The sequence below is a fragment of the Leptonychotes weddellii genome, chromosome 3 (genome assembly GCF_054177405.1).
Source record: "Leptonychotes weddellii isolate Sample4059 chromosome 3, ASM5417740v2, whole genome shotgun sequence".
In the NCBI taxonomy this organism is placed as follows: Eukaryota; Metazoa; Chordata; class Mammalia; order Carnivora; family Phocidae; genus Leptonychotes; species Leptonychotes weddellii.
In genome coordinates, this window is record NC_138371.1 from 16,968,612 (window position 1) to 16,991,183 (window position 22,572).

The 22,572-nt window shown below is 50.2% G+C and overlaps 4 protein-coding genes across 14 annotated transcripts in view; 2 read left to right on the top strand and 2 right to left on the bottom strand.

Moving 5' to 3' along the window:
* Positions 1–10,210, bottom strand: part of STK36 (serine/threonine kinase 36) — a 28,262-nt gene extending 18,052 nt beyond the window's left edge. The window contains exons 1-11 of one of the 4 annotated variants that reach the window (XM_081813595.1): positions 10,087–10,210; positions 9,327–9,501; positions 8,485–8,625; positions 8,297–8,374; positions 6,886–7,016; positions 6,395–6,644; positions 4,758–4,851; positions 4,296–4,465; positions 3,957–4,144; positions 3,341–3,440; positions 1,802–1,945 (exon numbers count right to left, since the gene is read on the bottom strand). In XM_081813595.1, the coding sequence (XP_081669721.1) occupies positions 1,802–1,945; positions 3,341–3,440; positions 3,957–4,144; positions 4,296–4,465; positions 4,758–4,851; positions 6,395–6,644; positions 6,886–7,016; positions 8,297–8,374; positions 8,485–8,625; positions 9,327–9,410 (1,380 nt within the window). In that variant the 5' untranslated portion in view covers positions 9,411–9,501; positions 10,087–10,210. Of the gene's footprint in view, positions 1–1,801; positions 1,946–3,340; positions 3,441–3,956; positions 4,145–4,295; positions 4,466–4,757; positions 4,852–6,394; positions 6,645–6,885; positions 7,017–8,296; positions 8,375–8,484; positions 8,626–9,326; positions 9,502–9,538; positions 9,676–9,876; positions 10,004–10,086 lie in introns of those variants that run through there. The other 3 variants (XM_081813597.1, XM_081813596.1, XM_081813599.1) reach the window with 3 other exon arrangements.
* Positions 10,207–16,600, top strand: RNF25 (ring finger protein 25). 3 transcript variants are annotated; one of them, XM_006748768.3, is made up of 10 exons: positions 10,207–10,386; positions 12,714–12,788; positions 13,032–13,134; positions 13,225–13,292; positions 13,386–13,455; positions 14,599–14,670; positions 14,768–14,905; positions 15,261–15,353; positions 15,625–15,759; positions 15,962–16,600. In XM_006748768.3, the coding sequence occupies exons 1-10, from the start codon at positions 10,346–10,348 to the stop codon at positions 16,538–16,540; spliced, it is 1,374 nt and encodes a 457-aa protein (XP_006748831.1). In that variant the 5' UTR covers positions 10,207–10,345; the 3' UTR covers positions 16,541–16,600. The 3 variants fall into 3 exon arrangements, with proteins under 3 accessions (XP_006748831.1, XP_081669728.1, XP_030875702.1); XM_081813602.1 differs by having other exon boundaries at positions 15,264–15,353; XM_031019842.2 differs by lacking the exon at positions 14,599–14,670.
* Positions 16,601–17,035: 435 nt separating this feature from the next.
* Positions 17,036–21,146, bottom strand: BCS1L (BCS1 ubiquinol-cytochrome c reductase complex chaperone). Of its 3 annotated transcripts, none has more exons than XM_031019838.2 (8): positions 21,020–21,146; positions 19,200–19,568; positions 18,959–19,098; positions 18,576–18,770; positions 18,239–18,302; positions 17,835–18,004; positions 17,481–17,598; positions 17,036–17,343 (listed from the first exon to the last, which is right to left on the bottom strand). In XM_031019838.2, the coding sequence occupies exons 2-8, from the start codon at positions 19,517–19,519 to the stop codon at positions 17,091–17,093; spliced, it is 1,260 nt and encodes a 419-aa protein (XP_030875698.1). In that variant the 5' UTR covers positions 19,520–19,568; positions 21,020–21,146; the 3' UTR covers positions 17,036–17,090. The 3 variants fall into 3 exon arrangements, with proteins under 3 accessions (XP_030875698.1, XP_006748832.1, XP_030875697.1); XM_006748769.3 differs by lacking the exon at positions 21,020–21,146 and adding an exon at positions 20,806–20,898; XM_031019837.2 differs by lacking the exon at positions 21,020–21,146 and adding an exon at positions 20,662–20,722.
* ZNF142 (zinc finger protein 142) overlaps positions 21,037–22,572 on the top strand; it is a 16,992-nt gene continuing 15,456 nt past the window's right edge. The window contains exons 1-2 of one of the 4 annotated variants that reach the window (XM_081813592.1): positions 21,037–21,177; positions 21,444–21,595. The gene's annotated coding sequence lies outside the window, so the exon portion shown is untranslated. The other 3 variants (XM_081813594.1, XM_081813591.1, XM_081813593.1) reach the window with 3 other exon arrangements.

Consider the following 22,572-nt stretch of genomic DNA (forward strand, 5'->3'; position numbering starts at 1 on the left):
AAAAAGTAACTCAAAAAATGGGCCAGAGACCTAAATGCTACAGTTCCAACTAAAAAACTTTTAGAAAACACATAGGAGAAAATCTTCCAGACTTTGGGTCTGGAAAAGATTTCTTCCATATAACCCAAAAGCATAAACCACAAAAGAAAAAAAATGGTAATTGGACATCATCAAAATTCGAAACCTTTGTGCTTCAAAAAACACTCTTCTGAAAATAAAAGAACAAACCATAGACTGAGAGAAAATATTTGCAAACCACATATCTGATAAAGGTCTCCTATCCAGAATATACAAAGGACTCTTACAACTCAAGGGGACAAACAACCCAACTTAAAAATAAGCAAAAGAACCGAATAGATATTTCACCAAAGAAGATATACAAAGGGCTAATAAGCACATGAAAAGATGCTCCACATTAGTTATTAGCAAAATGCAAGTTAAAATGACAATAAGACATGATTTCACATTCACTAGAATGGGCTGTGATAAAAACAGACAATACATGCTGGCAAGAATGTGGAGAAACGGAGACCCTCACACAGTGCTGATGGGAATGCAAAATGAGGCAGCCAGTTTGGAAAATAGTTTATCAGCTTCTTAAAATGGTAAATATAAATTACCATGCAACCCAGAAATTCCTAGATATCCAAGGGAGAAAAAAGAAAACGTATGTCCACACAAAGACTTCCATGTGAATGTTCATGGAGACATTATTCATAAAAGCCAAAAAGTTGAAACAATTCAAATGTCCATCAGCTGGTGAATAAACAACACTAATTATGAATGCCAATTAAGCGAACTGTTATCCTTTAAAAAAGAATCTCGTTCTTCTCATTAGTATACCTGTATCAGAAGCTCTTATACACTTATTATATCTATATTTTTAATTTCATCAACAAAATTTTTTTATTTAAATTCAATTAGCCAACATATGTCATCATTAATTTCAGATGTGGTGTTCAGTAATTTATCAGTTGTGTATAACACCCAGTGCTGATCACATCATCATCAATAAAAATTATGTGGAAAAGTGCTTTCTCTCATTCCAGAAGTACTTAATAACATCCTCCATTTTTGCCTCTTGCTCTTCAATGCCCAAAACGTTTACCATCCAAGTTTGCCAACCCCTGCTCTAAATGAATGCTTTTCCCTTCAAAAAGAGAAAATCCAGGCCTGTTTTGGGTTTTTTTTTTTTTAAGATTTATTTACTTATGGGGGCGCCTGGGTGGCTCAGTCGGTTGGGCATCTGCCTTCGGCTCAGGTCATGATCCCAGGGTCCTGGGATCGAGCCTGGGATCGAGCCCTCCTCAGCAGGAAGCCTGCTTCTCCCTCTGCCTGCACCCCCACTCATGTTCTCCCTCTCTTTCAAATAAATAAATAAAATCTTTATAAAAAATATGTATTTATTTATTAGAGAGAAAGAGAGAGCGTGCATGCTCAGGAGGTGGAGGAGCAGAGGGAGAGGGAGAGAAGAAACTCAAGCAGACTCCCCACTGAGTGTGGAACCAGAGGCGGGACTGGGTCTCTCAACCCTGAGATCATTACCTGAGCCGAAATCAAGAGCCAGACACTTAACTGACTGAGCCATCCAGGCGCCCCCTTTATTTAAAGATTGATTTATTTAATTTAGAGAGCCGAGGCCTGTTCTTTCTGTGTTACTAAAGGAGGCTGGCAAATCTTGAATTAAATAGATGAATTGAAAAAGAACTGAAAAGGGACAAACTTTCTTTTTCTCCTCAAGTTTTTTAACGCCTCATCTGTGATTACCATAGTCCAAAATCCCATTGCGTGTGCCCGTTACCTGCCCCCCGGCCTCATGCAGCTGGCCCTGGATGCGCTGGCAGAAGTCAGGATTGCACAGCAGAGTGAGAGGGGCCTTCAGTTGGATGGGCACAGGCTCAGTGGTCTCTAGCAGGTGCTGCCACTCATCGTCGCTGTCTGGCTCCTAAGGTATAGGGGAGTGAAAGAGGTCAGGAGCGTGTCGGGTTTAAGGGTAGTAGCGCTCAACCTGGGGAATCATGGAGCAAACGCAAGAACCAGTGAATTCTTCAGCACAGATATATATGTTTCAACAACCAGTTTACAAAGGCAGAGTTGGCCGTGCGGGAGGGGTCTTGAAAAGTCTCTCGGAGAATACTGGCACGTGTTCATAAAGAGATACCTACAATTAGGTCTACTGCAGCATGGTTTATAATAAAAAAAAAATTGGAAGTGTCATAAAGCCAATCAGTAAGGGAATAATAAATCATGGCACATCCATCTTAGGAAATATTATGAAGTTATTAAAAAGACTATAGAACTGGGGATGCACCACCTATGCGGTATTCCCACCAAAACTGCATACATGAATCTCAACACGAGAAAGTATGAATTTGAGGAACATTCTACAAAATAACTGGCTTTTGTACCTCAAAACTGTCAGTCATGAAAAACAAAAAAAGACTAGGAACGATTCCAGATTAGAGGAGACTAATGAAGTATAACAACTAAACACAGTGCCTAACACCAGTTTGGAGCATGGGCTGGGAAAATTTTTTTTCCCCCTATAAAGAACATTATTGGACCAACTGGCAAACTTTGAATATGGATCATAGATGAAGTAACGGAATCGTATCAGTATCAAATTTCTGACTTCTGTAACTGTACTAGAGTGGTGTAGGTTAATGGTCTTGTTCTTCAGCAATATGCACTATTTAGGGGTAAAGGGACAGATTGCATCTTACGCTACAACAACTCAAGAAAGAGGATTTACCCATATGCAGATATCTAGGGAGAGAGAATCAGAAAGCAAATGTAGCAGAATTTTAACAGTTGGTGAATCTGTGTGAAGGGTATACAGGGAATTCTTTGTGGCATCCTCACAACTACTCTTTAAGTTTGAAACTATTTCAAAATAAACCCCCCAAAAATGACATGTTCAGATGTAGAAGGATCTCCAAAACAGATCATATGGTAAGTGAGGCACGATGTAAAACAGTACATGCAGCGTGAACTCAGTAACCAAAAACAGCCAAACTATAGATTTCTGCGTGTGCATATACATATCTAAAAATTCAGCAAGTTTGGAAGAAGAAAGACAAACTAATAACAGCAGACACCACTGGGATTGGGGTAAGGCTCAAGAGGGACTTTCATTCTTACCTGTATGTTCCAATTTTTTTATAATTACCTGTTCAGATGCTATGCAATTAAAATCTACAAACTGATAATAAGAAATCAATTTTTAACGTAAGGGGAGCTCATACTTGGGATAGCTGGGAATCAGTGTTCTAGAAAAACATCTACCCAGACCCAACATCCCATGGCAGGGTCAAGGTCAAGTGGAGCCTCTAGGGCTTACCTCATTTTCTAGGTCCACCGCATCAATGCTCCGCTGGCCCACCACCTCTGGCCTCAGCTCTGGGAGAACTCGTTCACAATCCTGAGTGATCTGGTTTTCCCTGCCAGAGGAACAGGGAGTAGGAGGCTCCTACTGACCTGTGAGGTTCAAGGTTCATTAACATGTCCCTCACTCTAGGTCCAAGATAAGAATGAAGAACAAGCCATACAGGATTGGATAGGGGAGAGCTTTCTTCTAGGATATGGCCAGGACAGGATGTTGACCACTCCACACGTATCCTTGACTGCCCTTCCACTTTGAATCTTACTGTCAAGTCTACCTTGGCAGTTTTCACCTGTAGCTCTCAACTCAAATAATCTTCCCTTTTGCATGGAAACAATTCTTTCCTTTTCAGTCAGTGTGCAACTGAGGCATAGAGAAAGGAAAATTCCCACGATTCCTGATGAATTAGGAAAATAGCCAGAATCAGAATTCAAGAACCCAGGACTCGGACTCCCAGGGCCCTGTCCCCATGAGGCGGTGGCTAGTGACAGGCACCATGTTGTATTTGCTTTGGCAAAAGCCAAAGATCTGCAAGATACCTCACCCTATAAATTCCTGGCTACCCCCTCCTCACCGAGGTGCAGGGGGGGCCTCTCCAGCCCCCCACTCAGCCCAGCTGCTCTTCATTTCTGAGGCCAAGATCCCAGCCAAGAGGCCTGGTTCCTGAGGAGTGGCTCTTAGTCTAGGCAGAGGGGCTGTGCCAGAAGCCATCTTGCTGGTCCTATCCTCTTGCTCAAGGGCAGGTCCTGTGTTCTGGTGTTTCTGTTGGCAGTGGGCAGGAGACACTGAATCAAAACTATTTGGTTGCCTTAGGGCAGTATGAATCCTATTCATGGCCCTTCATCAACCTTCCTTCTCCAACCTCCCCAGTCGCTAACCTGGTCATGTCCCCTATCCCCTCTGTCCTACATACCTTCTGCTTGGCCTCCTCAGCCATGCGCTTACAGGCCTGTCTCAAGATGCGAGATCGATTGCCCTTGGGGGCCAGCTGATGCACCTGTTGGTCCTTTAGGACCTGAAGTTCTGGGGGAAGGCGACTGGTGAATGGAGTGCCCAAATCTGGGCCTCCTGGTTCAGTTATTACTGTAGGGAAGGAAGAGGGAGAATGCGTGATCATGCTAGAGCTGCGCCACCATCTCCACTTGGCCAGAGACAACGACAGTGTCCTCAGGCTTCTGTGGAAGGAGACCATCTTGACAACGTGACAAAGAGGGAGTGGGGTGGCAAGGGAAGTGGCAAAGGTTAGGCAAAGGGCGAGGAAGAAAGTTCGAGCTGGTAAGGTAAAGCAGATGCGCTGCATCCAGACACTGGGGAAGGGGGTAGATTGGGAAGAGCCCAGGGAAGTGCGAAAGCCCTGGGGACCATAAGCACTCACTGGTGACACGGCCAGCTATAAAGGGGTGATGTAAGAGGTCTGGCCAGGACAGACGCTGCCTGGGGTCCTTGGTGAGCAGTCCCTGCAGGAAGCTCTGTGGAGAGAAAAAAAATACCCCATGGGTCTTCGCTTTCCTACAGGCTCTCTTTAACTCACCAGCAGAAGCAGGAAACCAAGACTCCTGAGCCCATTCCTTCAGCAAACTAGATGGTCTTAACCACATCCTCTCTAATCCTATCCTCAGGCCTCATTTCCCTGGCCCCAGGAACAGACTTCACTGCCTCCCCTCCTGGAGAGCTCCACATCCTGTCCAGAGACATTCTGTCACCTTCACAATCATCTTCAGAAAGCAAACATTCAAAGGGGTCCAAATGGCTCACTGTGCCTTCCCTCTGATTGCGGGTTTGTTTGCAGCTTGGTAGGAACAGATGCACACTCACACACAAGTCATTGCATAAAGACAGGTTTGGGAGCACTCAAAAACAGAAATCTTTCAGCAAGTCTTCAGATGGTGGTGGGGAAGGGAGACTGCCTCTGCAAAGGGTACATCTGTTATGAGGTATCCTTGGGAAAATCCTCAGTTGGGCCTAAAATAGGAATAGAAGGTACTGGTAGATGATGACCACTGTTCTAAAACAAGGTGCCATCTGTGGCTCTTGCTGAATGAAGATGCCTGCATGTCTGCTCTAAGGGAGAATGGAATATCCTATGCCTATCACCCACTCAAGTTTCTTTTGTTTAGATTCTTTTTGATAATTACTGAGCTTTCCCAACTAAATAGGTTGGGGAGAAACTTGTCCCTTTTCATCTTAGAGCAAGGGAAAGTTATAATGAGACTGCACTCTGGGAAAAGGTTGCATTTAAATTCCATTGAGGGTCCAAATTTTGCCCTAGATAAGAAATAAAAAGGGTCAACTCTTTTTCCTCCCTCCCTCCAACCCTCCCCTCCCTCCCCCACTGAGACTTAGGTGCAATCAATAGGCACCACCTCTGTCACCTGTCCCTAATCGCTGAGCTGGCCCCACTTGCTCTGGCCATCGGAATATCTTAAGATTCTTTCTTTCAGGGGGCGCCTGGGTGGCTCAGTCGTTAAGCGTCTGCCTTCGGCTCAGGTCGTGATCCCAGGGTCCTGGGATCGAGCCCCACATCGGGCTCCCTGCACCGCGGGGAAGCCTGCTTCTCCCTCTCCTACTCCCCCTGCTTGTGTTCCCTCTCTCACTATGTCTCTCTCTGTCAAATAATAAATAAAATCTTAAAAAAAAAAAAGATTCTTTCTTTCAGAAAGACTGAAAGTTCTGTGGGCAAATCTAGGTATCATTTGGACCTTGCATCTGATAGGAAATAAGTGGAATAGAGAGTGTGTAAAAGGACAGCATCTGTCCCTGGTGGCTTGAAATTACCTTTTCATTGTGATAAAGAATAACCTGCCCCAAGGAAGGGCTGCTAATCCCAGGTTTGGCGGACCTTAGAACAGCCTCCCAGAACCAGCCCCTGCAGTAGAAAAGCAAGGCAGCTGGGCCCAACTCCTGCATTCATTCAGTAACAGCAAAATCTTGCCCCAGATTTTGGAAAAGGGAACAGGGGCAGAGAAAGACAGGTTTCGGATGCAAAGTAATCTCCCTTTCTATGTTCATTACCTTGAAGCAAGGACTAATGGTGGTCGGCCAGCGCACAGGGTCCTTGAGAATGAGGCTGACCAGCTGAAAGATGCTCGTAGTGTAGAAGGGAGGGGTGCCTACAGCCAGCTCATATAGTATGCAGCCCACAGACCAGAGGTCTGCGGTGTGGTCGTATGGACGCTCTTCCACCAGCTCTGGAGACATATAGAGTGGTGTGCCTTTGATGGATGTCAGCACCATCGTGTTGGTGCTCATTGCCCGGGCAAATCTGCAGGAGATGATGGAACGGAAATGGGAAGAGAGACCGTAATCAATACAAACTAGGCCTGGTGACTACTACCTATCATTGTGTGAGCTATCCCAAACCCACACAGAGAGCACCTTCCTAAAGACCCAACAGGAATCCCAGTCTCCAGCTCGGCTTCTAAAATGAGGCCTAGGTAAGTCAAGCATATGGTCTGAGACTCCCTGCAGAACGAGAAGCAGAGGCGGAAGGTCAGTCTCCTCACCCAAAGTCACAGAGCTTGATGCCACCACCCTTAGCAAGAAGGATGTTCTGAGGTTTCATGTCTCGGTGGAGGATGCGGTGGGAATGCAGATAGTACAGAGCGGACACCAACTGGGCAGCAATGGCTTGAACCTAGGGGTCAAACGGGTGGGAGAAAGAAAGGAGAGGTCAGAGGAAGGAGCCCACTGACAAGCCCAAAGACACTTCCTGAAATTACCGATGTGATCTCGTCTTTTTCTTTTTTCCAGAGCTTCCCATGACATCTTCCTTAGTTCTTGCCCCCCCATTCATTCATTCTTTCATTTGGTCATTCATTCATTGAAGAAAAATGACCATGGATGAGCAAATTATCCCATGCCTCTCAGGTGTGTCATTTATAAGCTGACGATAATAATACCACCTCTCTTATAGGGTTACTGCAAGGATGAAGTTACAGCATGCCATGCTCAGAACGGTGCCTGGCACTTAGTAAACCTTCAATATACGTTAGCTGTTATTAAGTAAGACAAAGTCCTCTTTCTCAAGAGAAGTGGCCAAACGAATAAGATACACAAAATGAGCAAGATGATAACTTGCAAATAATAATGCTCAGAGGGAGATGGTATGCTGCAACAGGAAATCCTGAGGGGGGGGGTCTACTTGCTAGGGTACAGAGAAATCTCTAGAACAAGTGTGGCTGGAGAATGTGTTCGACCAAATCCCACTGCTAACCACTAGATCTTGGTGGTGAATCCTGCCTTAACCACAACCCCTATCCCTTCCTGCCCCCTCTGGTACCACACACTAAAGGTGCCTAGTGACAGCAGCAGCATTAGTAATTGCTAACTAAGGGCGCCTGGGTGGCTCAGCCAGTTAAGCATCTGCCTTCGGCTCAGGTCATGATCCTGGGGTCCTGGGATCGAGGCCTGCATTGGGCTCCCTGCTCAGTGGGGAGCCTGCTTCTCCCTCTCTCTCTGCCTGCCGCTCCCCCTGATCATGCTCTCTCTGTCAAATGAATAAATAAAATCTTTAAAAATAATAATAATAGCTAACTATGTTGAATACTGTGTGTCAGGCACTCTTTTAAACGCTTTACATGAATTAATTCACTAATCTTCACAATAGCCTCATGTGACAGACATTATAATTACATCCATTTCTAAATCAGGAAACTGAGCACCAAGAGGTTAAAGTAACTTGCCCCCGAAGATCCAGCTAGAAAGTGACAGCGTCAACCTTTGTACTCCCAAGATTTTGGCTCCAGTGTTCACATACTTTCCTGTCACACCGCATTGTCTCCACATACACCCAGACTTTTGTATTTTCCTTGGGAGTTTTCAAAATGGTGACTCTCAGTGCCCTCAGCTTTCCCTACCAGTCCTTAAACTGAAAAGAGGTCAGGGGAGGGGAGAAGTTTGAGCCAGGAAACATACCTGGTCTTCGGGAAGTTTTCCGTCATCTTCCAAGATCTGAAAGAGCTCTCCCTCAGCATAGTCTGTCACCACCACCACCTGCAGGGAGAAGTCAATGGTCCTGATGGCTCCAGATTTATGCATTCTGAGATCGGGAAATTTCTGGGACCCTTCTTCTTGGGGAAGCGTGACCCAAAACCCAAGTGCACCTCTTTGTCAGTTTCAAAGCTGTCAAGCATATGCACAATGTTGGGATGCCGCAGACCCCGCATGATTTCAATCTCTCGTTGCAGATTCCTCAGCTCCTTCTCTGAGCGTCCCAATTTTGGAATGAACTTCAGGGCCACCACCTGTCAGTGGTAAGATGAAGAAGAGTCAAGGCCTACCTACACTATTGAAACATTCACCTCAGAGCTCCAAAACTCAGGCTTTAGATTGTTGGAGCAAATTCTCCTACTCCCCTTTCCCACAGTACCCTGGCCTTATCCAGGCCTCCCCCACCCTTGCCCTAGGAGAAAAGAGCCTCCGCCAGGCAGATCCCTTTCGTGGATTCTGGGAGAGGTGTTCTGATCTGGGTAACAAACTCTGGGTAAAGATTTAAGAGATTCAGGGGAAAGAGAAGGAAGAAAAAAAATGAAGAATTGAGTTCAGGTGGTTTATCTCTTCCGGCATGGTATGATAGGGGAGAAAAACAATAAATATAAATTTTATTTATTGTTTACTAGGTGCCAGACACTGTACTAGTATAGTAATTCAGTGTGAATCACATTTAATCCTCAAACCCCATCAATCAGATACTGTTCATAATTATCCTCATTCTAGAAATGAGGAAACAGACATTGAGAGGTTAAGTAACTTGTCCATAGTTCGAAGGCTACAAAATGGTGTACCTAGGATCTGAACCCAAGTAATCCAGTATTAGGGCTCATACTCCGTAAGAGGAATGAGGGAGTCAGTGCCTCAGGAATATAGGTCGGTATTCTGGTCCCATTTTCCACCGTAGTTGGAGGTACAGAATCCCACCCAAGAGATACCCCTCTTTGTTCACCACCTGAGCACTGTATTTTCTTCGACCTTTGTACACCCTCCCAAAAGAGCCTTCTCCAATCATCTCCAACACGTGGTACTTTTCCATGACAGAGGTTTCAGGATCCCTCAGAAGGAAGGAGGTAGAGATGGTGGTGAAGGGCTACAGCTCCAGGGACAGTTCCATGCATCTAGGAGGCCTGGTTCGGGCATGGAAGAAAGGTTAATGTTAGCCACCTTGCCTTTTCCTTTTTCATAATAATCCAGGCGTCAAAAACATCGTAGGGCGAAGTGGATGGAAAAATGAGATCTTGGAGCAAAGAGAGCGCCTCCTGTCGTTCTCCCTCCTTTTCAGCCACCTCCTGTCCCCCAACCCAACCTCGTTCCCACCGGACCCCGTGTCGCCCTTCCCCCTCCACGCAGCCCCGCCCACCCGCCCCCTCTCCCTCCCCCTCTCCCTCTCTTTCTCCCTCTCCTTCTACCCAGACTCGCCCCTCGGCCCCGCCCCCTTCACCCAGCCTCGCCCACCCGACCCCGCCCCTTCCAGCCTCTCCCAAGTTCCTGCCACCGCCAACCTCCTCAGCACCGCCTCCCACGCCCCCTGCCCGCGCGCTTCGCAGACGGGAGCCCCTCTCTCACCCCCAGCCTAGGAGCTTCAAGCTCCTTAGGCTGAGGGACGTCCGCCCTGGCCTTCAGCCCCGTCCCTTCCGGCTGCCTGCAGACTTTGCCTGACTTATAATTCTTCTCCACCCCCACTGCCTGTCTCTTTAGACTCCCATTGTTACCAGCTGTACTCGTTGGAACTGGTCAGAGAGGTTCAGAGGACGAAGGCGTTCAGAGGTGTTGGGAGAGACGGCGGACCGCCCATAGGCACTTCCTAGGGCACTTCCGAGCCGTCTCTTGGGCATCAGGACCCACTAAGGACCTGGAGTCTACGGTTGCCTAGAAACGGCCGCTAGCCTCCCTGCCTCCCTCCCTCTTTTAACTTGCCGCCCCTGACTTCCCCGAGAGTATTTCCGGTTCCGGCTGTGGGCCGGAGAAGACATGGCGGCGACTGCGTCGGCGGCTGCAGGGGAGGAGGACTGGTAACTTTGGGGGCATGGGCTTTGGCTGGCCGCCTGGATCCGATCCGGGGGACTAGCAGTAGCCGCGGACGGTCCGTACGGCGGGCTTGTGGGGCGGAGCGAGGGATAAGGGATAACAGAGACGCTGACATGTCTTCCTAAGAGACCTTCTGTACTGGGGAGCAGGAGGGTGGAGGGGCACCGATCTGGTGGGAGAGGAGACCGGATCTGCGCCGGCCAGGCCAGCTCGGGCTGCGCCTTATCTGGCTTGATCCCCTCTTCTTCGGCCTCGCTCGTCCCATTGTCCTGAAGTGGATTTGTTCAGGGTCCCGGAGGATGCCTGCTTATTAGCTCTCCCCACCTCCCTTTTACCTCCCAGAACCGATGTCCTCCAGCCCCCCGACCCCCTTTCCCCTTGGATCAGCCTATTTCCGCCGAGGCTTTCCTCAGCCGTCTGTCCCCGACAGCACTAATGAGGACTGTTGTCTGAATAAAGCTTTACACCTCACAAAAAGCTCTCCTAGTCCCTCTCTGAAGCATTCTTAACAAGAGACCAAAGCCTGGAAGGACTCTGGGATTGGAAATAGGATAAATGTGGGTTCACTCCACATTTTATTAGCGTGTGATGCTGACCAAGCCACCCAGGTTCTGTGAGTCAGTGTCCTCAGATGTAAAAAAGTGGGTGTGGCATCTACCTCATAGAATAGTTGATAGGATCAGGGTGGATTTGTAACATAAAAGCCTCCTTTTTGTAACTGAGGTGTGGGCCCCTGAGGGGCCTAGATGAGGCCTGAAGAGGTAAATCGATTTGCTAAAAAGGTACATAGTTATGACTAGGAATCCAGGTTGTCTGACTCCATGAATCTTAGTTTTTAGTTCTAGGACATTATACAATCCCCCTGCCCCCCTTCCTTTTTTTTTTTTTTTGTCACCACCTTACCATCATCCCATTCCATACCTCACATCCAGGGCCCAAGTCCCAGCTAGGGTGGGTGAAGTATTGAAGGGCCTCTTGATGGAGGTTACACTTCAGTGTTTTGTTGGTTCAGGGAGGCCAGCCAGTGTTGGCCTTTTTGAGACCACCTGGGCTCATCGTTTTCACCTTGTTCAGCGGAACTTTTAAGATTCTGAGGAGACACTTTGAGCCATGGAGAGGGCAGTAGTGATCGCACAGCTAGCTTGTGCTCTGAGACTCCCACACTTATGTCAACCAAACTACTCCACAGTTATCTGTGCTATATTTTGAGGTGTCTAAGACTTAAAAAGAAAATTTGAGAACCAGTAATATATGGGTCATGCTAGGGCAACCCTGCTCTTGATGAAGAAAGAACAATATAAGAAAGGAAAGCAAGCGTGCATCTTTACATGCATTACCTGGGTAGAGCTATGGACTCGAGCCTATCACTAACTTTCAGTGTCATTACAACGGCTATTTCTATAATTAAACATGTATGTCCTCTCATTTACGTCAAGACCACCAGATCCTGACCTAAACAGGTTGATCTAAATCAACCAGATAACAAGGGTCAAAAATACATTGAATACTAACTATATCCTTCCTTCTTTCCTTTTACGGGAGAAGGTTATATACAAATAGGAGAAAAGAGAACATAGACTAGCTACTATGGCCAAGATATTATTAGGTACTTTCATAAACAACTTTTTATCCTCGCAACAACCCTGGAGAGTAGGTGGTATTATCTATATATGGTAGACAGTGTGACTCAAGCTTACAGAGATACTTACTCAGATCATGTGGCTGGTCAGTGATTGGTACCTATTACTCCCAAGCTGATGGCTCTTCTGCTACATCACGGCCTTTAATACCACCTCGATCTCTTTTTCTGTTCAGTTGGTATCTCTGAGTAGGCTTAGGGCAACTGATATTGGCAGTATGTGTAGACGCTGGGATCCATGTGAACAGTGGTGTAGGGAAAGCCAGGAGTGGTATTGGTAACCTTGATGTGAACCAGTGGACATCTTATTTCTGGGTCAGAGAAATGGCCAACCAGCAGCGCGATGCAACTTAAAACAGGGAGTCAGGAAACCTGGCTCTGGTTCTAGTTCTGCCTTTGTTAAACTTTGATATTTGAGCTAGTCATTTCACCTTCCCGGGAATCCATTTCCTCATCTATTGACAGAAATGGTCCCTTAAACTCTGATTCCCATGCTTCCTACCTGGCCGCTTGACAACTTAAGAAAACATATTTCCCCCATTTCTGTGGAGGTTAGCAAGAGCATGCACTCAGGCAGATTGCCAGTTTTCTATAAAGCCAGCCTTCATGGGCTCTAGCAGGCTTTAACGGGGAGAGCTATAATGGTGAGTCAGTCTCCTCCTGTCTCCCTAGGGTACTTCCCTCTGAAGTCGAGGTGCTAGAGTCTATCTATCTGGATGAACTACAGGTGGTTAAAGGAAACGGCAGGTACGTATTCGACGAGAGGTGGGCAGGAGTCCCCTTAGTAATGAGAGAATTCCATGCAGAATCCACGAACCTTGATTCAGAGAAAATGTTCTCATGGAGACAAAGACGACTTCTTTAATCGCCCCCAAAAGAAGGAGCCCGGTGCTCACTTCCTCTACCTGCTTTACTGTTTCACCCCCATCTTCCCCGGTCCTCAAACTCCTGCTCAATCACATGCCCGGTCCCCACTTCATCCACCTGCAGATCTTCACCGTGGGAGATCTCCATCACCCTGCACCCTGCCACTGCAGAAGACCAGGATTCACAGTATGTGTGCTTCACTCTGGTGCTTCGGGTCCCAGCACAGGTGAGGCCCCTGCTTCACGGCAGCAAAGGGAGGAAGGGGAGAGGCCCTGGGGTGGAGTGCTTTAGCAGTAACGTTATTTCCTCCCACTAGTACCCCAATGAGGTGCCACAGATCTCTATCCGTAACCCGCGAGGACTCTCAGATGAACAGATCCACAAGTAAGTCGGGCCGGTCAGAGCAGGGAAAACGGGATACAGCTCAGTCTGGTGAGAGGAAGGGGCAAGCCTAACGTTTGCTTTGCCCTTTTCCAGGATTTCACAGGCACTGAGCCACGTGGCCAACGCTGGGCTGGGTACTGCTATGCTCTATGAACTCATCGAGGTAAGAGGTGTGCTAGCTCGGGAAACTGTGAGAGCCGTTTCTCTCAAGGGAGGTAGTGGGCCCAGAATCTTAAATACCTCTGGAGTCATACATTCAGTTAGTCCTTGTTTAGGTGAGGCCTAAATCCAGAAGGAAGATTTTCTTCTGCTTCCAAGAGCTCCCCCCGGCAAAAGACAGTTCTGTAGCTTCCCCAAGCGGCCGCCAGTATCTTGAAAACGACTTTTCGTGTTTAACTTGGATTTTTCTTGATTCCGTTTCAGTGCATTCTCTTGGCACTGGCAACCAAAAGTAGCCAGAGATAGGGACCTTGCCTAGAGGGTCTCGCCACGGACTACATTTGAAGGCTAGCCTGCCTTTGGAGCGGACTGAAAACGTCCTGGTTCTTTCACTCAGAGCCTCTACCCTAATGAAGTTAACAACCCACAGGGACCACCCTGAGCTACAAGTTCACGTACACAGAAAACTTCTGTTGCTTGAGATTAAAAACACACAATTAAGTACAGTCTTGTTTTCCTCAACTTTAAGTTTTGAAGAAAAATGTCCAGAGAAGAATGAAGGTGGGCGGCCTGGAGTCAGAGGGTGGGCTTAGAGCGCTATAGCGCTCCTGAGGCCGGCCTCCACGATGCAGCATTGAGCTTTGTGGAATTCCAGAGTATTAGCTATTCAAACAGCAGTGCACACGAGTTAGTTCATAGCCCAACTCGATGCCTTTGAGTTCTCTGTCGTTGGGGCTGTCCATGCCTTGACTTTTTCTGAAAGCTGCCTCCAAGAACAGCCTTTTGGGGGGAGTGATAATCAGAGGGGGTGAACCAAGGAAGGCATCCCAGAAGATAGGAGTGTCAACAGGACATTTTGTTCTCCGTGGGTATATCATTTTCATGCCTGATATGTATTAAAGGTGACAGAATGCGTGGAGAAACAGTGAAATCGGATTTTGCAGCTGGGTGGATGGGGCAGGAGGGGCAGGGACATGGAGGATTGATTCCAGGCAGAGGGAGTCTCATCAAGACAGGCGGGAACACAAAGTACCACACCAGCTTGGTAGGAGACGGTCCCACGGTCACTCCTGGGAATAAGTGACGGGCTTTGTGCACAGTTCTTGCCCCTGCCTCCCTGTTTGAACAGTGTCTTCTCTCCTCTCAGAAAGGGAAGGAAATCCTCACAGACAACAACATCCCCCATGGCCAGTGCGTCATCTGCCTCTATGGTTTCCAGGTGGGGTTCTCTCTTGGGACCTGGGGTCAGCCCGCGACGGGCAGCAGAGGGCTCACGAGAGCTTTGGCGCCATGCCCTGTGTCTGTCGTCCCTTCAGGAGAAGGAGGCCTTTACCAAAACACCGTGTTACCACTACTTCCACTGCCACTGCCTCGCTCGGTACATCGAGCACATGGAGCGTGAGCTGCAGGCTCGAGGCCAGGAGCAGGAGCGGCCGCACGCCGCAACCAAGCAGGTCAGCGCGCCAGCCCTGCGCCCCCCCGGCCCCCTGCCTCACACGCTTTTCTGTCCCCCCGCTCCAGTGGCTGCTCACCTTTTTAGGGTCACAGATACCCTTTGGTTTAACGAAAGCTCACCTCCGTCCAGAAAAAAGGGCCTTCTTAGATCCATATGTACACACTGCATGCAGTTTCAGAGTCCCCGGACCTCTGTCTGGAGAGGCAGGCCCTGCGCTGTCCTGCTTCCCTGCTGAACGGTGTGCCCCTGCCCTGGGTCCCGGCGCTGTGTGGATTAGGCTGGCTGACGGGGTTGGGCCGCTGGCGAGCACCCTGCGCTGGGAAGCAGGGCTGTGAGTTCTCCTCTATTTTTAGAAGGCAGTCGGTGTGCAGTGTCCAGTGTGCAGAGAGCCCCTCGTGTATGATCTTGCCTCACTGAAAGCAGCCCCCGAGCCCCAACAGCCCATGGTAAGGGGACTCCTTTCTCATCTGAGCCAGGAATAATGGCGTTCTCTGAGGAGGGAGGGATGGCATCTTGTCTGCCTCGAATGGGATCTCTGGAATTGGGTTGGACCTCCCTGGGACCTCTCTGCAGAACTGCAGCCCCCACTAAGGCGAAGGCTCTGGGAGCCCAAATCTGAGGGACACACCCAAGCACCTCATGCAGATCTCCCGGGGCAGTCCTGAAAGCAGGGGTTCGAGTCTACTTCTCCAGTTTACTCTGCTCCCTTCCCTCCAGGAGCTCTACCAGCCCAACACAGAGAGCTTGCGCCAACAAGAAGAGCGCAAGCGGCTCTACCAGAGGCAGCAGGAGCGGGGGGGCATCATTGACCTCGAGGCTGAGCGGAACCGGTACTTCATCAGCCTCCAGCAGGTGAGGGAAGGCTTTCTCACTCCTCCCAGACTGCCACCTACCTTCCCACCAGTGCCCCCCTGCCATGGCCCTAGGGTGAGCTTTGTTCTACCCTTGAGGTTATAGGCTGATGGTGGTCAGCCCCTGTAGTGAGCGAGAGGCCTGCAGTTCCCCGCTTTGGGGAACTACATCTCCCTCACTGCGTCTGCGCACTTCTTTCCAGCCTCCTGCCCCCGTGGAGCCTGAGTCGGCTATAGAGGCCTCCAGAGGATCCCAGCCACCCAGTGCCCTTGCCACAGAACTGTCCACCTCATCAGCTGCCCAGCCCAACCTGTCAGCTCCTCTGCCCGTGGCCTCCCAGTACGTGTGTGAGAAGATTGCAGGGGCTGGGCCAAATCAGCAAAGGTTGGGCGAGACCCAGAAAGCTATGCTAGACCCCCCCCGGGCCAGTCGAGGCCCCTGGAAACAGCCTGAACGGAGGCACCTAAAGGGAGGGGAGTGCCATGCCCACAGAGGTTCCAGTGACACCCAGGAACTGCCACCTCCTGAGGGGCCCCTCAAGGAGCCCATGGACCTAAAGCCAGAACCCTGTAGCCAAGGGGTTGAAGGTCCTCCCCAAGAGAAGGGCCCTGGCAACTGGCAGGGTCCCCCACCCCGCAGGACTCGGGACTGTGCTCGCTGGGAGCGCTCCAAGGGTCGGACACCAGGTTCCTCCTACCCCCGCCTGCCTCGGGGTCGGGGAGCCTATCGTCCTGGTACTCGAAGGGAGCCCCTGAGCCTGGAGTCTGAGGATGGTTCCTAGCAGTACTGTGGGGGGCAGGGACTTGGGGGGGCAGGGGGGCAATAAAGAGATTTGGCCTTGTTTGGCTTTCTTTGCTTAGTGGTGCCTAGCCTTACAGTATGGCTCTTTCTGAGTTTCTAGCAAGACTGATTATATGGCAGAACAACCCCAGCTTTGCTCTAAAGTCCCATTTTCCCAAGAGACCAGGGTCCAAATAAAGACAGGTCTGACATACCAGCTAGCGTGGTGGGTTTCAGGAAAACTGATAGATGCCAACATTTAAGCAGAATATGCAGGAACATAACACGCACACGCCCACTTCGTATACATCCATGTTTTTATACATACACATCTTTTAAAAAATTGAATGCCTTTAGGTGGTAGACTGTACTTCCCTGTTTACCATAGCGTTTCTTCCAGCTTGGCCTTAGCTTATGCCCCCAGCACTTGCCTCTGTGGCTGCCTGAGGGCCCCTGCTTTTTACTTAAGTACCAATACAGGGAGGTCAGACCAGAATGGTGTAGCAGGTGTTTATTGATCTACAGGAGGAGAGCTGAGGACAGCCTGCTCGTCATGTCCTCAGAGACTCAGCATTGTGAATTGCCCCTGCAGGGTCATTTTTATACAGCATGAAATAGCCCTGTACCTGGGCAGGACTGATCTGAGTTGTACCTTGAAGGACACGTCCTGCAAAGACCTCAGCCAAGGAAGGTGCCTGCCCTGGATAGAACCTCTGGAACATGTGGGTCAGCTGCCAGTGTGAGCAGTAGCCCACATACTCCTTCATGTCTACTCGTCCAGGGCGTATCAGGGCAGGGTCCAGCCTAAGGAGACAAGGCAGGAAAGGCAGAGTCACAGGCACAAGTACCACCAGGACCCCCCCAGAACCTCCTGATCCTCCCAAGGCGCTGAGGGGGTGGAGTCTTGCCTCGCAGCCTCAGAGGGCCTCACCCCTTCTTACCTGTCAACATGGTTGGTGGTCATGAACACGATGCGTGCCTCGGTGGATGCCACGCCATCCAAGGCATTGAGCAGTCCGCTGAAGGTGAGGCGACCCAGACCTTGGTACTTGACTGGGTCTAGAGGAAGGCAGAGATAAAGAAGTGTGGCTGGCCATGACCCTGCTTAAACCCTCTACTCCCCACCACATTCCCTGACTTATCTGTGCCTCTTGTGGACTCCTATTGCCAACCCCAGGCATCTTCGGTCAGCCCTCTGGATTTCCACTTTCTTCCACTGCTCCTCACTTACTCCTGTATCTCATTTACCTACATTTAGAAATGCTTCCCCTTTCCTCAAAACTCCCCTCACTTACTCTCTGCAGCTAGGTCTCGGCTAAGAAAGGCTGCATCCACGTCCTCCAGGAGCACCAGGCTCTGCTGTGGGGCCACGCTCAGCAGGTGGTTGAGCCGGTCGTCGGAGAGGCTGGAGTCCGTAAGGCTCAGCAGGCAGATGCTGTGTTCCAGTTCCCCTGCCAGGGCTGTGCTATGGAGGATGGGAGGACAGGAGCTGGGCAACCTGGGAAGCCGTTCCTGGGCCCAAATGCTTGTCCTCACCGTCCTGGGTGGGTCTCAGAGACCTAACCCTTCTATGACCCAAACGTTCCTCATGTCCCACGTTTATCCTGTTCCCTGGTGCCCACATTCAACTCCCTTTCCAACCCCACGGCCGATTTTTTTCTCCAGTTTACGGATTAAGAGAGAATGTGAGCCTACTCACATAAAACTGCTTTTTCCACAACCAGGGGGCCCATAAAGCAGGTAGCCACGTCTGTAGGGAATGCCTAGGAATACAGCCAAGAGGATCATCAAGACCTAAAATGAATTCCTCTACTCTACCCCAGATGTCCACATTCATTCCCAACCCTGCCCCCTGGTGGCCTGATGACCTTGGTATGGAAGGAAATCACCCCCACGGCAACTTCTCTTTCCCCTTAATGTCTGGGAATTAGGCTAGAGCTTTATATTTGCCCGTCTGGCCACAGAGACCAGCCCGTTTCCCCCTACTCTGACACCACATCAAAAACGTCCTGGCCAGGAGCCCGGCTGCTGCTCACCTCTGTCAGTGTACCACTTGGGGTTATCGATGAATTCCCGGACGTCTCTGACAATTCGGTCAGCCAGACCCTGTCCTAGAACCACAGAATTCAGCGGCCGCCGCCGGCGTGGATAGCCAAAAGGACGCCACTCAGAGCCCATGGCTGTGTACATGACCGTCTTCCCTTCCTCCTGCTGCAAGGCCAGCTCTCGAGCTAGGAGGGGGAAGATGAGACAAGTTACAACTCAGATCTTCGCCACGCAATTAAGCAGAGCTGTGCCAGAACAGCTTCCCTCTTGGTCCCCTGGGCTGAGATCCTCCTCTCCAAGCTTCCCTTGCTCCGATGTCAAATGCCCCCATTCTTGCAACCCCCACGTAAGGCCAGCCTGTGCCATCCCACACCTTCCTCCAGGATGTTGAAGAAAACCTTTCGGTCAGTGCCCAGAGCTGTGAAGGTGACAGATTCCCAAGGGGTCCCTGTCTGCAGGTCTATCATCTGCATCTCTCGGCTTCGTTCCACTCGGATCCATTTCCCCTGATACCTGAATAAAAATGGTCAAGGCAGGGTGAATGAATGGGTCAAATCCAGCTCCCCTCATTCTCCTTTTCTACTCTTTGAGCCCTCCCTGGTTCCCAACCTTACCAGATAAAGTGGTTCCCAGGGCTGGGGACAAATTCAAACTTAGTGGAGATGCGCCCACTCTCATGCTGAAGGTACGAAGTCTCAACACTGAGGTGCTGAGTACGGGTACTGTGGTGGGTGAGCCAGCTAAGCAACCAGGCATAGCTTCGGTCTCGAGCAGGGACTTCCAGTGTGATCATGTAATGGCGCCGGAATGCCACCAGGCCCAGTTGGGCACCCTTCCGGGCCAGGGCCAGGGCTGTGCCCACACCCACAAGCCCAAATCCAGCCCCAAAGTAGGGATTGTCCTTCAGGGCCAGAATAAAGTCTGAGAGGGGCATCTTGAGAGGGAAACACTCAACTTTACAGGCTCTGAGGCATTTTCAAAACCTGGGGGTAGGGAGCAGCAGAGATGGGACAAAGCACAAGATTAGTTCAGAAACTGGACTCCACAATCCCTCCTCACCCTTGCCCACTCCCTCCCGCAGAAGCCAGGTGCAGGAAGCACAGGTCAGTGCTACTGGGTGTTTCAATATCCTCTGTGGGCTGGAGGAGGTGCTGGAATGCAAGAGCTGAGACTCCAGGCCCCTTTTTCCATTTTACCCTTCATTATCCTGTTCGTATCTCATTTTCTGCCAGAGGACTAGGTCTGAAGATTCTTTAAACATGAGAGAGCAATGTAACCAGCTTCTCATCAGGATAATGGACAGAATGTTTGTGGTCCCTGGGATTCGCTGAGATAGAACACTGGCCAGAGTGAACAGGGGATGAAGTTATTTTCTTCCACTGACCTGTCAGTAACCTTATGCCTTGTCACCATGATTAATGTCCTTCAAATACCCTGTCCTTTATATGCTCAATTGCTAACGTCCTGTTCAGCCCTTTATTACCTCCCAACTGCCTCTTGAAAATTAATTTTAGTTCTGAAATGTCATCTTAATGGGTCTCTCTACCTACTGTTTCACCAAATCACCTCACAGGGATCTAGAACTTTCTTCATAAAGTCCGCTTCAATCCTATTACTTTGGGTACCGCAACACCTCCAATGGCTGGCTCTCAACAGATCCCTGAATTAGGTAAAAATTTCTTTGCCTGGTACTCAAAACCGTCCACAGCACGGCGCCCACCTATCTTTCATTCTTAGCGCCTAATACTCCCTGTTGTATAAATACGCAAAGAACCTTCTCCTTGCTCAAGCAGGTCTCTTTACGCGGAATACCCATTCTAATTGATTCTTTCCCTCTCTCCAACTGAAGACCCGTCCATTTGCTTTCTCCATGGAGATTTTTCCCGAACCCCCCCCCCCAATAAAACGTGACCGGGTCTAATTCTAGAGATCCCGAGGGATAGGAGGCTACGTCGTTTCTAGTACACCTTCCCGGCCCCTGCCACTTTGCGCGGGGCGCAGGGGGCACGCGGGGCGGTGAACCGACGGCCAAGACCACCGCCGAAGCTCAGAGTAGAATCCAGAATGCCAAAATACCTATGCATGGAAGGCCACAGACAAAGCCCTTCCCCCTCCTGGCCCTTGACGGACGCCCAGAAGCCCCCTCCCGAACCCCCTCCACACTCCAGCTCGCGCCTGCGGCAGCGTGATTTGGAATAACCCGTCACCCCGCCCCCTTACCGCCATGACTCTCTGGCCCTCCCTCTCGATGGTTTCAGCCCTGCGCACTTGAGGGAAGCGCCGCTCGGCCCCGCCCCCGCGTTCCTTCACCTACTTCCCGCCACACCCACCCAGCGGGCCCTGCCGCTCTGCCCCACAACTCTCGATGGTAGTCCTCGGGCTTCTCGGTTGGGGGAAGGGGCAAGGGGAAACGCCGGAGAAAACCATAGAGTACCCCGTCAGCCGACGAGCGGAAGAGAGAGCGGCCTCCATCGGCCCCGAAGTCCTAGAGGTGGCTGGGCCGGAGGCGGTCGCACAAAGGGAGTCCCGGGAGGCCGCTCCAGCCGCTGGCGGACCATAGAGACTCGGCTCCCGCCCGCCCTGGGCCGGGAGGTGAGTGAGCGGCTGCCGGGCGGGAAGTAGTAGGGGGTGCGTGTGGAGCGGGCCGCAGGCAAAAGTTTCTCGAGCCCCAGGATGAGGGTGGGCCTGGGCGGCGGGACCCCTCGGGAGGAGGTGCTGAAGGGAGCACGCCGACGATCGGGGCCCCGGCGCACCACAGCAGCAGTCCCGGTGCCCCAGCCGCGTCACTGTCCTGGACCCCGCCCGGTTACCCGCTGCCTCTCCTCAGGACCGTAATCATGACGATGCTCCATCCCAAGCTTTGCAGGTTACAAAACGCCTTTCCCATTTGCTGGCTCTTGTGATTCTCGCTCCCGCCCAACGATGTGGACGCTGTCATCACCTCCACTTTACAGATAGGAAAGCTGAGGCCCTGGGAAGCGAGGTGACTGTATCTGTCTGAGGCTACGCGGTGAGTCAGAGCCCAAAGGCAGGTGGAATCCCGGGTGCCTCAGGTCTCATTCTTTCCGCAGGCCCTCTCTCCACCTTAATTTGTCCTTTCTCTTCCTCAATGCCTCTGCCCCAAAGATACGCTCATTTCTCCTCTCGTGACTACCTGTCTCCCACCTCACCCGCCTTCCAGCGGCCGAAGGTTCAGGTTCTCCATCTAGAAGGACCTAGTCCTCCTTGGCTCCCCACAGAGCGGTGATAATATTCAGTAAGCGAAGGCTGTGGTTTCCAGAGAACCCTCTGACCGTGGAAGTGCACTTCCCAGCTACCTTCCCCTGAGCCGAGGTTTTGAGTGCAGGGTTTTCACCTGCAACCTGATTTCCTAGCCCTAAGCCCTCACTCAACGGGCATGACTCAATTTCATGAAGCTATTACCGCCATTCTTATACATTACTAATTATTCAGCTTCAGCTAATGTTAGCCCTGTATAACAGGATATGCAGTTTAGTTGCCATTCATTTCTCGATTGTGTTCTGGTGTTTTCAATATGAGGCCAGAGTCAATGAGTTTGATATTTCTCTGGGTGGGTTACTTTATACCTAAGGAACCACTGGTTTGTTATCTTTGTAGAAATCTAGCTTTCCTCTGATGCATCTCCGTGTCTGCAGTTCTTCACTAGAATCTCATCTGTCTGACTTGTGTAGACTGTTGTGGTTTGTGTTCAGTGAAGTGATATTGTCAGTCAGTTGCACTCAGAAAGCTCCAAGTCTAGGGAGGGAGACTGATAGGTAACAAAGGTGCAGTGTGACAGAGTTTCTGGCAGAGCTAGGTATAAGATGCCAGTGGGACCCCAGAGGGAGTACCTTCTATGAACAGTGTCAAGAAGCCATAGCCAAAGTGACATTTGTGCAGATTCTTAAAGGATGGGAGTTGATTAGCCAGATAAGAGAGATGGAAAAGGGGAAAAGGCCCATCAGGCGGGGGGGGGGGGGGGGGGGC

What these genes read in the sequence shown, in the direction of transcription:
- RNF25 (XM_006748768.3), top strand. Translation starts at nt 10,346, where the DNA reads ATGGCGGCGACTGCGTCGGCGGCTGCAGGGGAGGAGGACTG. An exon ending in TGCTCTATGAACTCATCGAG is followed by an intron (nt 13,456 to 14,598) that starts GTAAGAGGTGTG and finishes CTCTCCTCTCAG; the next exon opens with AAAGGGAAGGAAATCCTCAC. An exon ending in ACTTCATCAGCCTCCAGCAG is followed by an intron (nt 15,760 to 15,961) that starts GTGAGGGAAGGC and finishes ACTTCTTTCCAG; the next exon opens with CCTCCTGCCCCCGTGGAGCC.
- BCS1L (XM_031019838.2), bottom strand. Translation starts at nt 19,519, where the DNA reads ATGCCCCTCTCAGACTTTATTCTGGCCCTGAAGGACAATCCCTACTTT. An exon ending in CCTGGGAACCACTTTATCTG is followed by an intron (nt 19,099 to 19,199) that starts GTAAGGTTGGGA and finishes ATTTTTATTCAG; the next exon opens with GTATCAGGGGAAATGGATCC. An exon ending in ACCACCAACCATGTTGACAG is followed by an intron (nt 17,344 to 17,480) that starts GTAAGAAGGGGT and finishes TTGTCTCCTTAG; the next exon opens with GCTGGACCCTGCCCTGATAC.